General features: G+C 38.0%; 1 protein-coding gene across 3 annotated transcripts in view; it reads left to right on the top strand.

Annotated features, from left to right (window-relative positions):
- The window catches only part of CADM2 (cell adhesion molecule 2), a 610,491-nt gene that overhangs the window by 511,278 nt on the left and 83,840 nt on the right, over positions 1 to 15,373 (top strand). For all 3 annotated transcript variants that reach the window (XM_064643962.1, XM_064643960.1, XM_064643961.1), the window contains one exon: positions 3,252 to 3,342. In XM_064643962.1, coding sequence (XP_064500032.1) covers positions 3,252 to 3,342 — 91 coding nt within the window. The remainder of the gene's footprint in view (positions 1 to 3,251; positions 3,343 to 15,373) is intronic.

Genomic DNA, 15,373 nt, shown 5'->3' with positions numbered 1-15,373 from the left:
GTTTGAGTCTCCATTCCGATTGCCAATCCATTGCAGCTCACAAGTACCTCATTACTCAAGCTAAAGGCTGGAGGGCCAAACAGCTCTCACTGTTGGAGACACATGTAAAAAAGAAGTCAATGGGATTTACCATGAAGGCTTGTTATGTTGCATTCATAGACTACTGTGGGGTTTTTTACAGAATTGGATTTTCCCGGAACTTATTCTTTTTGCAACATTTATCTCCTCCATAATGTCCTTAGAACTCAGGATAATGATATATTTGTAGGTATTGTAAAAAAACTGTGGTCACCAGTCCCTTGTTCATAAGAATTCTGCTTGAATACTGATCTACAATATTTTATTACCATGAAATTACTGGGCCAAATCCTCAAAGAAGATTCAAATTATTAAAATTTGGGTTAGTTTAACTAATGTAAATCGATATACTTTTACTAACTATGGAGGAGGAGCAGCAAGAGATCTGACCCACAGTAAAACCCTTGACTCTATTCCTTTAGTTTTGGTTGTAAAAGTAGAGGGTTTTTTGGACATACCTACATTACTTATAATAAGCTGATGAGAAAACTGAAAATAAATCAACCTCTTACTCTATTACAGTTCTTGATTTTCTTTCTTTAAGCTGTTTTCTAGTATTGATGTTTGCTGAAGATCTGGTGATGCTCCAGTTGTTATGATTAATACTTGTAACTGTGACAGGTTAAAGCTCAGAGTATTGATAGAGTACATTTATACTTTTCAAATTCTACTAAAATGAACAGTCCTAGCAGGAGGTAGTATTTTTCGTGTTCTGGAAAAATACCAGTCAGCAGGGGTTTATCATCTTTGTTAAAACAACATATTTAGGTTAGTTTTGATTTAATTATTCTAAAGATTTCTTCTCATTTAAAATATTTATGTGAATGTGAAAGTAGAGGACAAGTTTATATTAAAAGTTTTCCCCTTTTAAGCGTGTACTTTAATTCTGGAGAGAAATCAAGCATGGCATGAAAATAAAATGGAAACAGTAACACTGAGAATAAAACACTCAAAATAGGATATCTAGCTTTTGAAAAAAAGCCATTAATAAAATGCAAAAGTTGTCAATTGTTAGCTTCCCTGAAAACTATATATATTGAATTAAACCTTGTGTTTCCTGTTTTAGCGAAACAAGTAGTTACTGTTTAAGTTAATTAGTAAGGAAAACCTCTAGGGAATATATATTCCTACACTGCTTTGTTGTTCATTAGAGAATGAAATATAAATATAAATATAACCTTTCTTAGTCTCTGTTAGAAAGCTCTGTTTAGAAGTGCAAGGAGAACACAGAGCTGTCTGGCCTATTAAAGTAGAAATGGGAACTTCAAGATGGGGGAAACAGCACTGCATTGATCCATGCGAATGAAAGCTTAATTGTCTGAAGTCCCCTCTTTTTTTTCATGCGGGTCATTTACAGTATTGCATAAAATGCTGATAATTTCTTAAATATTTAAGGCAGTAGTTGTAGCTCGATGGGCCTTTATTTTCTTTCTTCACCTGTGGCTGTCATGATTATTTCTGTCAAAGTTTATCTCTTTTTCGTATTTCTCTGGAAACCTCTTTATCTCGTTGCATTAGTTGTCTCCCTCCCTCAGTTAAATTCTTCATGTATTCCTCTCTGATACTAATTTGCTCCTCTGGTTCAATGTATAGTCAAGAGAGTAATTTATTCATCTTCAACAGCACCACTGAAATCACAGAAGTACTTGATGCCCTGATTTATTAAGGCACTTGAGGTCAGTGCCTTAAGCATGTGCTAGAAATGAAGCGAATGCCAGCATGACCTCCAAAGGATTAGTCACCTGCATAATGGCTTGCAGGGTCCTTAAAAATATGAACTTGGGGAACAGATTTGCTACTGGTGTTAAGGTTAGTGCAGCTGTACTGGCAAGCTAAATGATGCTGACAATACTTTCAGTGGAATTATAACGAGTCGACACTACCCTTTTTTTTGTCTTATGCCATGCTGATACATGCCAAAAAATAAAAATCAGAAGTTGGAAAATTTTTTTTCATTGTTTTAATTGTTTAATTGTTCATATGCCACTTAGGGCTCAACAGGACTATTGCCATCTCAGTAAAGAACTATATTGTTACAGCATATCTCTTTTTTTTGCCATTTGATTTTTGTGGAGTCATTTTGTCACGCTCCTTCACATTTGCTTAATAACAGGACATCTGTCATGTCACTACTAATGAAAACAGCAATTGCAAATTGGATGAGACAAAACTTAGATACCCTAGATTTGCAGGTTAAAGTGTTTTGTATTAGGAAAATATGGATAAAAAAAGAATTTGTGGAAATTCGGAACCTGGGAATTTTTCTCACTTTTTTTTTACTTCTTCCTAAGGAAAAAAATGTGTTGTTAGAGATGTTCCTTTCTTTTTGATCTTTTTTGTTCTTTATAATAGGTGTCCCTTAAACTCCTGTGTTGACTATGAGAGTATATCCTTTCAAGCCAGCTGGCAAAATTTTTTAAAAGTTAAATATCTACCTCAATCGCTTTATTCTACATGAATTCACCGTAGCTTTATTATGTATCTTTTTGCAATTAAAACTATAAAACCAATCCCATCCTATAGAACAGATTGCAGACTTTTCTCTGGTGCTTTATGCAGATTTTTGAAACACTCTCTTTGCAAATTCTATTTAAAAAATGTTCTGGTTTAGTGGCAGCATTATTGCATTTCAGAAATAATATCCTGTAAAATGTCTGTAACAAGGTATTTTATCTGAAAGCCCATTGTAGCTTTCTTATTATGAGTTTCAAGCTTCTGCAACAATAAGAGGGTTCTTATTCAAATGTATACTATTGCATTCATTCCTCTAATAGCAGCATTCCATCATATCAACCTGAAAATAGACAAACAATTGCACAGAGTACTTGTTATTCATCCTCAATATATTTTATTTTGTTGTTAGATATCAGACTTTGGAATAGTCATATGGAGAATTTGCATTAAACACAGGAATAAAAAAGTTATTTCCTCTGAGTATACATATGCTTTCTATCTGTATTTCCTAGGGATATAAAAAGTTACTGGTTTAGTCACACTGGTCATTTTTATTACCTTCCTGAAGACAATGGAAATTGCACAAGGCTCCATATGAAACTGTCTCCGAGTGTAAATTAAATCTATGGTTTAGTCTGTTGTAAATAGAGAAGAATGTACTCTTAGATAATAAATATTTTTTGTGTATATCAACAAGTTGTCTATTTTTTTCTTCCTAGATACACCTTTAGTTAAAATCATTTCTTCCAATTCATGGCCTGAAGAAGGACAAACTATAATTTTGACTTGTGAATCCAAAGGAAAACCAGTGTAAGTGATTTAACAAGTAATATGTTTTTTTGTTATTTTACTTATTCTGCTGTGACTGCAATCCTCAACTGCAGAAATCTTCTGGTTTTGTCTCATCCTGGGGTGTAAAGTAATCTCTGGTATAGAAAACCCCTTGAAGCCTGTCTTCATTAAGTGTCTATAGAGGATTGGTCTTTTATTTTGTCATCTATTTTAGTTTTTTAGGAAGAATTCCAGCTGTGAGATACTTTTTTTTTTTTTTTTTCTGGTCAGGTAAATCAACCTGAAAGGAGTGCAGGCTTAATCAGTCACTGTTTACATCACTGAACTGATGATAGAAGAGAAAATGTCTCATGAAAATCTTCCTGCATCAGCTGGCCTCAGAGAAAATATATTAAACTTACTGGATGCTTTGGCTGTCATTTACAGGGGAATTTGAAGTTTAATGATATGTGCAAGTTGACCACCTGTTTGGAATTTGGAAAGATGTAGCCTGCTTTAAGAATATAAATTGTTTTACTTGAAAATTAACATCTCTGCCATAAATATCTTCAAAGACAGATCTTCAAAGACTAGCCCTTGTACAGAATCTACTATTTAAATAGACTTCACTCTTGAAAACTGTATCTTCTCAGAAGAGCTGTTATATAGTTACTCATAAATTTGCATAAATAATTTAATTGCTTAATATTAAGTTAATATGCACCAAGTTTCTTAAATATTGACCTTCTGCTCAAAATATCAATATATAGTGGGATGATGATACACAGCTTTAGAAAGGTCTTGAAAATGGTAATGCAGTAATACTTTGGATCTAGAAAAGGTGCAAATTGCATGACAAAAATCATGTCACTTATGGCTGAATTTCTCCCTGGTGTAAATTTAGTGACTATGGAATTGCTTTACATAGGAGCTTGAAGTCAGATTTAGGTCAAATCAAGCATTTAAGTCCAAAATTTCTACTTTGAAAAGCTCTTCTGAGTTCTGTCTGGCATCATTTGAACTCCATAGGTACATTTCTTTTTTTATATTGTATGTCTGCATCATTTTAAAGCAACTCCTCCATCCAGATCTTGACTGGGCTGAGCAACTCAGCATCTAGATCAGGCTTCTTCCCTGCTCGAGACCAAAACACTGGTTTAGTCTTACATGATTAGTCCATGAGTCTTAAATGATGCTCAATGTAATCGGTTTTCTGCTTACCTATGCAGTTTTGACATAGTGTGTGTTTCTGAGAGAGACACCTCTGCAGGTAACACAAAAATCAGTTGTGAAACATCTACTGCTTTTATAAGAAGCTTGAAGGAGAAGGAATTATCCATTTACCTAATACACTTTGAGCATTCCCCTAGGTAACACAAGGCACAGAGTCTGCTTCCCCAGTATTTTCATAATCAGCAGAAGATGTGCAAGTGCTTAATTTTAGGAAAGAGGTCAGCTCTGATTGCCCTGAGGGCACTGTTGGCTAGGTGATACTTAGGATTTTTCCTGTCTCAGTGTTTTCCTCTTGACTTAACAGGGTACAACTACATGAAAGTCCTCTCTTTATAGACTAAAGGCATTCTAGCCCCAGGTGTTTGATTTTCACTATTGATATTCATCTAGCACTCCCTGTAGGGAAAAAGATTAGAAGTAAGGCAGTCATTATGTATTTTTATATTTTTAATTACCTGTTTTTTGTTGTTGGGAGGGGCAGTTTGGCCCTTGAAACTCGGTTTAAATAATGAAGTGTGAAGGCTATGGGTTCATTTCTTCTTTCTGTTCTTTTTTTTTAGTTTTGTGAGACAGACAGATAGATTCAACCTGTATGTAATTGGTATGTAATTGGTATGGGAGGAAGGAGAAATGTGTGTATAATAGCAACTGGGGGTTCTAGTCCTCCAGTGAAATCATCTGAGTATTGCAACAAGTAGGCATGATGCTTTTCAGTTTCAGAGTGTGAGGAATCATTTCAACTGTCTTCAAACAGCTGCACAGTAGAAATTTACATTTGAGCAGCTCTTTTCGGGCTTCCCTTTGCATTCAGTGGAGAGATTTAGGCACTGTTATGACATGGCTGTTCTGCTGTACACTAGACAATTGCAGAAGAGCCAGACTGAGCCAGACCTCTGCTACTTCCTTTCCGCTGAATACATGGAGTTTAAACACTTAATTCAGTCAGAGATCTGTATGTTGGAATACCAAAAGTAGATGTCTAAATGGAGACATCGAATTTCATATCTGTGTTTAATTTTGGTTTAGTTTTGGTAAGATGCATCTTGCCTTTTGTCTACAGCTTATAATGACATTTTCATAATTCATTCACTACTTCCCATGGGCAGTCAGGTGTTCAGCCACCTCCAGGAAAGCAGGGCTCTGTCACACATAATGGTGACTTGGGAAAACACTGTCATCCCAAATGCCCCCCACTTTCTCCTTCTTCCCCAGCTTTATATACTGAGCATTAATGTCATATGGTCTGGGATATCCCTCTGGTCAGTTGGGGTCAGCTCCTTGTGCTTCCCCAACCCGTTCACTGTTAGGGTGGGGTGAGAGGCAGAAAAGGCCTTGGCTCTGTGCAAGCCCTGCTCAGCAGTAAGGAAAACATCCCTGCATTATCAGCACTGTTTTCAGCACAAATCTAAAACACAGCCCCATACTAGGTAGTATGAAGAAAACTAAATCTATCCCAGCCAACCCCTGCATGCTCTGTTAATAAAAGAGATAATTAATATTCTCAGGTAGTAGATTCTCTTGCAGACCTCTCTATTTGTTAATCATTTCTGAAAGCAATAAAAAAACTGCAGAGGTGTTATGTTTTTCCTTGACATACACACATAATATTATAGGTATACTCTATACCACTAGGAGGCTCTTGTTAAAACATAGTAATTAAGATGGAGCTTCAATTGAGATGTTTACTGTTTTATTATTTTTTTAAAAATAAAACTCTTTTGTATCCTTAATGGATTCAAATGCAAACCTCACATGTGGTTTTGAAAGGGCAGCCAAATAAAAACTTCACATCAGAGAATTATCAAGGCAGGGCACCTGTGTGTGGCAGCCTTTGGGGCACAAATATTTTGCCAATAAATGCACCTCTAATTGTCCCTGCCACAGGAACTGCCAACATCAGCTGCTCTGTATTGCTTCATTAGGTCATTCTTTCAGGGAGCAGAGCCAGTAATAAATAGGCATCCTCCTGGGAGCAGCTTGCAGTTGCTTAGCATGAGAAACAGTAATGTCATGCTCCCAACCTGCATTATGATTACCTTGTGGCTTGTAGAGAGAGAAAAATTGTAGAGCTCCACAGAGCCCAAAAATGTCAGTGTCACAAGGTAAGTGATGAACTCTGGGCTTCGTGAGGAGCTCAGAGCCAGCCACGGTCCTTCACAGCCATTTGCCCACCATGGGTTAATTTCTATAGAGTGTCAACTTTGTCACAGTTGCAGTAGTCTCTCTGGTTTCCTGTAGGCAGCAGTGAATCATACCAGTAAATGAACACTTACTTATAGGTGCATTTCTCTTGTATCCCAGAGCAATTTTCCCAGGCTTCAAAATGACATTTGAGATGAAAACAGATAAAGAATGAAGCCAGGTAGTGGCTGTGGTGACATTGATGATACTGATAGCTGCTGCAGAGTAATTCTTTCCCAAAAGGGAAAAGCAGAATGAGGCTAAAACTAGAACATACACACCCCATCTTACAGCTCATCACCAAGCTCCTCCTTGCAGGGATTCTGCTCCTCAAACCATGTATATCACAGTTACACCAATACTGTGGGTTTCCAATCTACAACACAGTCCTGAGGAAAAGCACTCCCTAATTTACTGTCCTGTAGCAGGAAATAGGAAGGAAGATTTGCTCAGGCCAACACCTCTGGGTAATCAACTGTACACTGCATCTCCTGCTGAAACAGCATCTTCCAGAGATACAGCAGAAAGACAAAGAACAACTGTTTACTGTGTTAGAACTGGAGAACTAGGGCCCTGCTGAGGTTTCATGATTTAGGGTGTGAGATTTCACTTGACCATGACTTCAGACAAGAGAAAAAATGTCCTCAGACACTTGTGTGGCATCGACTGTCACAATGTGTGAGATGAGCTGGAATTATCCCAGACTCTGAGGTTCCTGATTGCTATGAATGGATTTGTGTCACTTGACATTTGTGGTCTCGGTGCAGATACCAATGTTGGAACAGGGAATTTGAGAGTGGGCTAAGGGGGAGAAGTTGGGGGGATGGGGTGGAGAGAAAGATGGAAATGTGAGCGGGCCATTCTGAGTGATTCAGTGAGGCAACATGAGAGGGTGTAAGACAGGATACATGAATTCTGTTACTGCTGTTTTATCTCTCTGCTCATCACTGTGAGGGTGAGAATAGCTCTGACTCTGGTCATCATCCCGTGCTTATTTCTGTTAGGGGAATTACTTCAAGGCAGGAGCTGAAAATTACCTTCTTTTGGGTAAGCACTGTAGAAGTGTGATGATACCAATAAAAAGAGCAGGCCAGGTTTTCCTGCCTGTTCTGTGATGGTTTTGCAGAGGCAGGCCATGTTGGCAACTAATAAAGTGTAGCAGATCCTCACAGATTCTGTCCCAGTTCCCTTTGGAGTGTGTGTTGTAGATGAGATGGGCTGCCTGAGAGCTGCTGAGGAGGTCACTGAGGAGGCTTTGCCCCTTGGGCCTCTGATGGGACATGTGTCATGACACCACTCCCACCTGGTGGGATGGCACAGTGACCACAGCATTGAGTCAGAATGCAATGGTGGGATGGGGAGGGAAGGAAACTTCTTCATCATCCACTGCCTTCCAAAAGACCTGCCTCTTGCTTCCATACACAGCTCTGGCTGCTTATTGACTCTAGGATCTAGCATCAAAGCTTGAGTATTCCCCAAAGACATTGTTACACTTATGGATATACACTTCTGGGTTTGCTGATGTTCTGTTCCAATCATGTGGCATTTAGGGCATCAATTCTGAGCAACAGTAGAAGGCCGGAATTTGGAATATTATGTGCATAAAGATATGATATTTTCAATTAAAATTTTCTGTTGGTGCAAAGGAATAAAGGAAATATATTCATCAGTTTAGCACAGATAAATTTAACTCACTATAGAAACATACCTTATTATCTGTAATATTTTAATGGAACATGAGATATAGCATTTGTGGGGATTGTTGTCTAATTGGTTTATGCCCAGTTTGTAGACCAAATTTAAGAGTTTTCTGTTGGAAAAATTCCCACAGCTACCTTAGTCTTGCCTTTTGCAAGACTTGGTTGATAGTTTCTCAGCCTTATTGACAATTTTGATAATATTGATGTCCAGGTTTGGGTTTTTTCGTTGGTTGGTTGGTTTTTTTGTCAAATTGTAGGTAGAAACATATTTAGCCTTTTTTCTACATAACTTAGGTCAAGACACCCTGTAATTGGTATCACTATTCAATATAATTCCATTTTAGGACATAGTATTGTATACTTTCAAACCAAATTGAAGCTAATTCATTGCCTTTTCAATCCTTAGTGCTATTTTGTCTTTTCCAATGTTTTTGGCTGGATCCCTGGACAGTTGTCAGTCTATAGCATTTTAGTAAATGAGCTTGCCTAATATATCCATAGAGTATCAGTGGCTCTTCTTAATTTAATCTTTTTTTAGCATAATATAGATTTACATAGGCTTTGTTTATTTTCCAAAGAAAGAAATGTAATTAAACTTCAGAAATCATAGACATCCCTTTTATGCAATGTCTATACTTTTCTGAAGTCCTATTGCCTGACAATATTTTGAGTATTTTAAATTAAACATCAGATAGCTGTAAAAAAATAAAAAGTAAAGAACGAAATGATCATTTACAGCCATCTGCACTTACAAAATATTTTAAAAACCAATGTCTTCTTATTGAAATCTGTAACTTCTGTACGCTGTTATGTCTTAACAATATAGCCTTGTTGACTCAAAACTGCCCCAAAAGTAAACTCAAAACTGTCCCATAGTGAAAGAAAGGTTCAGTATTTTATATTCTTAGTCAGTACTGTCATCAAAGCATGCATGAAATATGTGAGTTTTTTAAAGTCAGTGTCATTTCAGCAGTAAGGACGTCAAAATATAATGGAATAATTAGGGCACAGGAAACAGAGAGTTAGCTGTCTCCTGTGTGCTTTAGAGAAATGTCTTTCCATTCCATGCAGCTCAGGGGAATCATAGTACACTTGGTTGACTAATGTAAAGCGAATATTTGGCCTTGTTTGAAATAAATAGGGAAGATTTTTATTTCAGAAAACTCACATAGGTATTCTTCATTAGAATAACATTATTCATAAGGTCACGAAAAAGTTATAGAGAAAAGCACAATCAGTAATAGACACTAATATTATATGTACACAGTAGTATAAAATATAGACAACTAAACATTTTAATATCAGAAAAATTGGTCACTTTTAATAATGAGGGTGCACCAAATAATCAAGCTTGTGCTATAAAGTTTTTGTAAATTATGTGTATGGTATTTCCACAGAACGTTCTGTCTTTTCTAGTACCTATTTAAAGAAGGCTCCCTTGAGTGAGAGAAACATTTTGAAAAGGCTGCTGGAAAAAACTACTAATGACAACAGAGAAATACTCACCACCATCCTGTCAGTGACCCCAGAGAGTGGCTGTGTCATTTGAGAGGGACCTGACAGGGCTCCAGGTGAACCAGAGAAAACTTAGTGAAGTTAACTAGTATTCAGTCACCTGAAAGCAGTGGAGGATGGACTCGAACTGGCTCTAGTTTAGCCTGCTGTCAGCCAGGACTCCCAGGTTCTTCTCATCTCAGGTGTTGGATTTTTCATCCGTGCTTGCTGAATTTCCCTGCCTCCCATGAAGGAACTGTTGGCCTGTTCCTCCAGTCTGTGGAAGTCCCTCTGAATAGTGTCCTTCCTTCACAGGTATTCACGTTTCTTCCCCATAGTATCTGAGAAGTTAGCAAATACTAAGCAAATACTAAGCAAAAAAAAAAAAAGTTTATTTTTGTAACACCTGTGGATGATTAGGTTATTCAGTTGCCTCGAATTTACAGCTGGGAACTGAAGCAGAAAAGAATCCTAAGTTCAAAACTGACAAATAGGTCACATATATTTTGTGTCTAACACTGAACACAGTTCCCATTTTCCCGAGAGTATTTGGAGTGACATAGCATCACCCTCAGAAGATAGCTGGTTTGATGAGAACAGTGAGTTCTTAGCATGTCTGCAAACCTATGCTCAAGAGTGAAATCAGAACCTCGGGGAGAAAATTGTGGAAACCCACTTGGCATTCAGCTGTTAACATTTTGGTATATAGGTAGTTTGCCAATACTGCTTTAAAACTACCTCATAATGGCAGGTTTAGATTTTGAATCATTAGTCTGACGGCCAGTTTTTGTCTGTGTACAATTTTTTCTGTCCTGCCTTGACATGATACACTTCCCAGCTTCTCTGGCAGGTGAGATGGAGGTTTCGTAGGAAATGATCTCGTTTTCTACATAAATTTAATTCACTGCAGAATATTATCTGCATTGTGCCGTGAGCACCTAGCAGCCTAGAAAGAAATGCTGGTATCAACTCCGCCTATATGAATTATCATAATGAATCTGCAAAAGCATGCATGTTCCTGTGTTTATAAATCACCATGCAGAATGAATCCACAGCCCAAGCTGGATGCTCAGGCAGTATCAATAAATATTAATGATTTGGAAAATTGGATGAATTTGCCCATATCCAGGATGAAATACTACTCTAGCAAAATATGAATGTGGTATCAAAGTATTTCTCTCCTAAGCTTCAGATGCTCGCAGAAATCCTGAATTATAGGAGTCTTTTTCCAGGTTTCTCTGGAAAGGACCACCTAGAGCTATAATCAAGCAGGTGAAAAAGAATTAAGGGAAGTTAGGTACTGGAGTTCCACTGTTTTATATTTTGATCAAGACAATCTTTGTCTTAGCAGAAAGGTGGATGGTTTTGAACAAATCTGCTGTGCATTTGAGAAACTGGGAGTCTCCCTTGTGTCCTTTGCCTTGATCCCAGAACTAGCATTAACTGAAGTTTCTTCCTTTGTCTATTTTATGCTTTCTGAAACACTGAGTTTACATTTAAGTTTCCAGGGGCACATGTCACACATGTCAGCTTTGGGCAAGATTCTGTAAATATATACTTGAATAAATGCCTACGTATATAGGAATAAGTATTGTATTTGTGGGTGTAGACTTGGACAAAGGTAAGGAACCCTCCTTACAGTTCCCAGCCCTGCATTCCTTATCACTGGAGAACAGCTCTCAGGATAGCTCAGGCTCTTCTGTTCATGTCTTTTGTCTTGCTCTCTGTCCATTCTGAGTTGTCTTGCTTTGAATTTGTCTTGTTCAGCAGTTAGATACAGCCTGTCTCCTACAAATGCAGTAGATATCTCTGTGTTGTCTGTCTTTTCACCCTTGTTCTAGTTTCTTGAAATGTTTCTCCTTTGTCTTTTTTTTTTTTTTTTAGATGCTGCCTTTTCATCTTTGTATCTTTATCCTATTTAGGCCGTCTGTATATTTTTTGCTGTTTGGAGAAGTGTGAGCTTCCCCTTCTCCAAGAAGAACTTATTCTATTTGAGTAGGTAATTGTTAACTCCAAACTAACCTACTGTTAATTTGTTCTGATGAGATATGTTCCATATTGGCTGATGTTAATCACTCTGAGTCCCGTGGTTATTGTCAATCACGTGGAAATGTCTTATTGTCAGCCAGACTTGTAGGTTAAGCACCTACATTCTCCACCCACATAGGCAGCAGTGTATAAATAAAGAAAGCTTTATTGGTATCAAACACTACAATTCAAGCTCTTTCAGTCTGGAAGGCGAAGAAAAAATATATCGTGTGCAACATAACACTGATCACGTAGTGAGTGACAGAAGTTTTGTAGGTTGGAATATACATAATTGTTAACAACAGTGCACCTTTTCAGCATCCAAATCGTATGTCCAGCTTAGTTATAAAATAACTCTAGCTAATGGTCACTGATGCCAGCCCAAATCTCTGTTGAAGTCAAACTTGGCAACATTTGCCAGTACTTTGCCATCGTTGCTGCAATTACTTTCTTTGGATAGTTGACCAGTTTTTTAAATTATTTTTATTTTGAAGGAGTTCATGCTAATGAGATCTCCTGCCTTGATTTAGCATGCATATGTTGCGTGCTATGTTTACTGAGTGCTCATTTTCAGTACAATGTTCTAAGATCTTATGAAGAGCATCACATTGTAGAAAAAAATCTGCCTGGTGAAACTGTGCAGATAGATAGTTTGTCTTTCCAAGAAAAAAACAATTATTTTAAAGGATAATGTAAATATTCTTGTAACCTTCTACACCAATTTTTCATTGACATTACGCCTTCATTGTAAAATTATGCCATGATATGGTAGATGATATATTAAAAAGTGAGTAACATTTTTGCTGAGATACAGCTGGTATGTTTAATAGATTAAATTTAGTTTGTGTTAAACATCCTGTCCGTCTTGGGGGTTGTATCTTCTTTTCACAGCTGGGACCTTCTACAGTTTTGGGGTTTTTTTTTCCCAGAATTTTGCAGGGAGTAGGGAAATCGGTGTTATAAAAAGTGTGACACAAAAAGAAACAGGTGGGAGCATTAGTACCTGTCTGAAAATTACACTTTACAATAAAGCCTCCTGCAGTGCTTAAGAACTTCCCCTTTAGTGTTCTGTAAAATAATCACATTACCTAATAGGCTCAATTCAATAATTGCTTTTCCTCTTTTTTAAGTGTCCCTTTTCTGCAGTGTTTACCCATAAAAGTGCAGAAAGTACAGTGTGAAAAACAACTACATGCAGCATTTTTAGTGCTCGTTAAATCCATTTTGCATGTGTGTGCCTTTTGAAATAATTCTTTTCCTCACTCTCAGGTAGAAACACATTCTAAAATAAAAAGGCCCAGGAAATAGAATAATAAATAAAATTGAAATACAGCATTGGTAATTCTAATTGAGTACTAGACTGGAAGTTAAAACATGAGAAAAAAACTTTTGGGAGAAGATATGATGCCCAGTCTTTTAGATATTTCAGTTTCTGTAGGTAAGTGATTAGCTACACTTACACACAAAATTATAGAGGTCTTGAATCAACCATAAGTAATAGAGCACAAAAAGACACATAAGTATTGCTCCTTCAGTGCAAGTCATGCTCATCACACTTACTCTGCTTCACAACTCCAGAATATGTATAGCAGATGTTATCTGAAACACCCAGTGTCATGGGGAGCACCAGCTCATTAAATATCTGCATTTTTGCCCCACATTTATAGCAACACAGTACCCCGAAAACATGTGTGTGCTGTAAGCTGGCAGGGTAAAACACCAAACTTTTAAAGGAGCTTAACAATGTTCTTTGGTGTTCTCCTCAAATGGAGGAGACAAGATAAGTGAGACTGTGGTTCTGACAGGCATAGCAGGAAAGAATTAAGAATACTAATAAATTAACACACTTTATTATTAGTGTGAATTACAGATTATTCATTGTTTGGTTTAGGTAGTCTGACCTCCTATTGCAAGGAAGATCTCAGGGATTTCTCAGACCTGAGTCTGGCTGCTTAAAACAAGATTTCCAGATTTAAGACTTACTATTTAAAAAACCACAGTAAACTTTTTCCAAGACTTATTTATTTATTTAAGACGTAGGAAAGACTGAGTCTGTGATTTGTAGCCTTGCACAGGAGAGCAAAAGCAGTGGACTGGCAGGATGCAGAACCACAGGGAGCAGAGAACAGCCAAGAAACTGCTGTAGCTGATTGCCTGATGTGCCCCTCATTTATGAACCTGCTATAAGCAGGTGAGGGGCTGAGCAGCCATGTCAGGGCTCTGAATGGTGGGTAACCCAGTCAGGGAATGATTGAACTGGGAGACGGGGTGAATCTACTGGTTTTTTGGCTAGTGGGGCACTGAATAGAGAATTTCATCACAGCTGTGTGTGCTGAGCTGCATGCATACCTGTTTCTGTGTGTTATGCAGCAGAGGTTTCAGGGAACAGTCTTCTACAAGGGAAGAACGTCACAAGCCATTCATTATCAAGATAATACAAAAAAAGATGAGAGTGTTTGGTTTTTATACGCTGGGAAACAGAAAAAAAACCTTGTCTATCACTTAGTACAGGACCCTGTGTCTTTCTCCTGTGCATCTCCTTCCATGCTTCAGGGGAGTTGCCACATGCCCATCTGTGGTGAGTTGACCATGTCCACCCAACCACTCTCACACAGCCCCCCTCAGCAGGACGTGGATGAGGTGAGGATAAGGAGAGGATAAGGAAGTCACTCACCAACTAATGTCAGAGGCAAAACAGCCTCTGTGAGGGGAAAATGCAATTTATGTCCAGTTAAAATGGAGTTGGATGGTAAGAAACAAAAACCAAAAACACCTTTCCCCCCCAGCCCACCCCTTTCTCCCAGGCTCCAGGGAATGGGTGCTATGTCTGTACATATGTGCTTTGTCGTTGTTTTGGTTTATCACTGCTTAGAAACAGGGCATTGGTCACTCTTAAGGTGAAATTGTAATGGTTTCAGCAAGGGTTAAGAAGAGCTGATGGGGTAGACTGTGGTATCCTCATGGTGGGAGCAGGAGAACCAGCCGTGGCTGCTCAGGGCACAGACCTGGGCCAGCTGACTGGGTGCAGGGGGGGTGTGGGTGTCTGGGGGGGATGGCATGAGGGAAACACAACAGTGTTTCTACTCACTATTGCTTTTTAATGATGATTTTTGCTTGGGATTTTTTTTTTTACTTTCTATTGCTCTCAAATATCCCTAACCTGCCTTCTTACCTCACACACGTGGTTTCTAGAGTGCTACAAAGGAAGTCAGTTGGTTTGCTGGGAGTGACAGTCTGAGGGACCTCTCAGTACCATCTCCGTTCAGCTCATTCTTAAAAATGTATTTACTTGCCTTTTGCACCTAGAGGGAAAAAAACAAAGCCTGGGCAATTATATGGTAATCAACATCAAAAAGGGGAACTACATAAGGGCAAAGAATCTTGTTAAAAAGAAGCTATAAGGGGCAACTAAGAGAATTAAATCTTTCCAGGCA

This window comes from Pseudopipra pipra, chromosome 2, assembly GCF_036250125.1.
Source record: "Pseudopipra pipra isolate bDixPip1 chromosome 2, bDixPip1.hap1, whole genome shotgun sequence".
Taxonomy (NCBI): Eukaryota; Metazoa; Chordata; class Aves; order Passeriformes; family Pipridae; genus Pseudopipra; species Pseudopipra pipra.
Note: the sequence above shows the minus strand (reverse complement) of the source record. Positions and strands in the feature narration are given on the sequence as shown.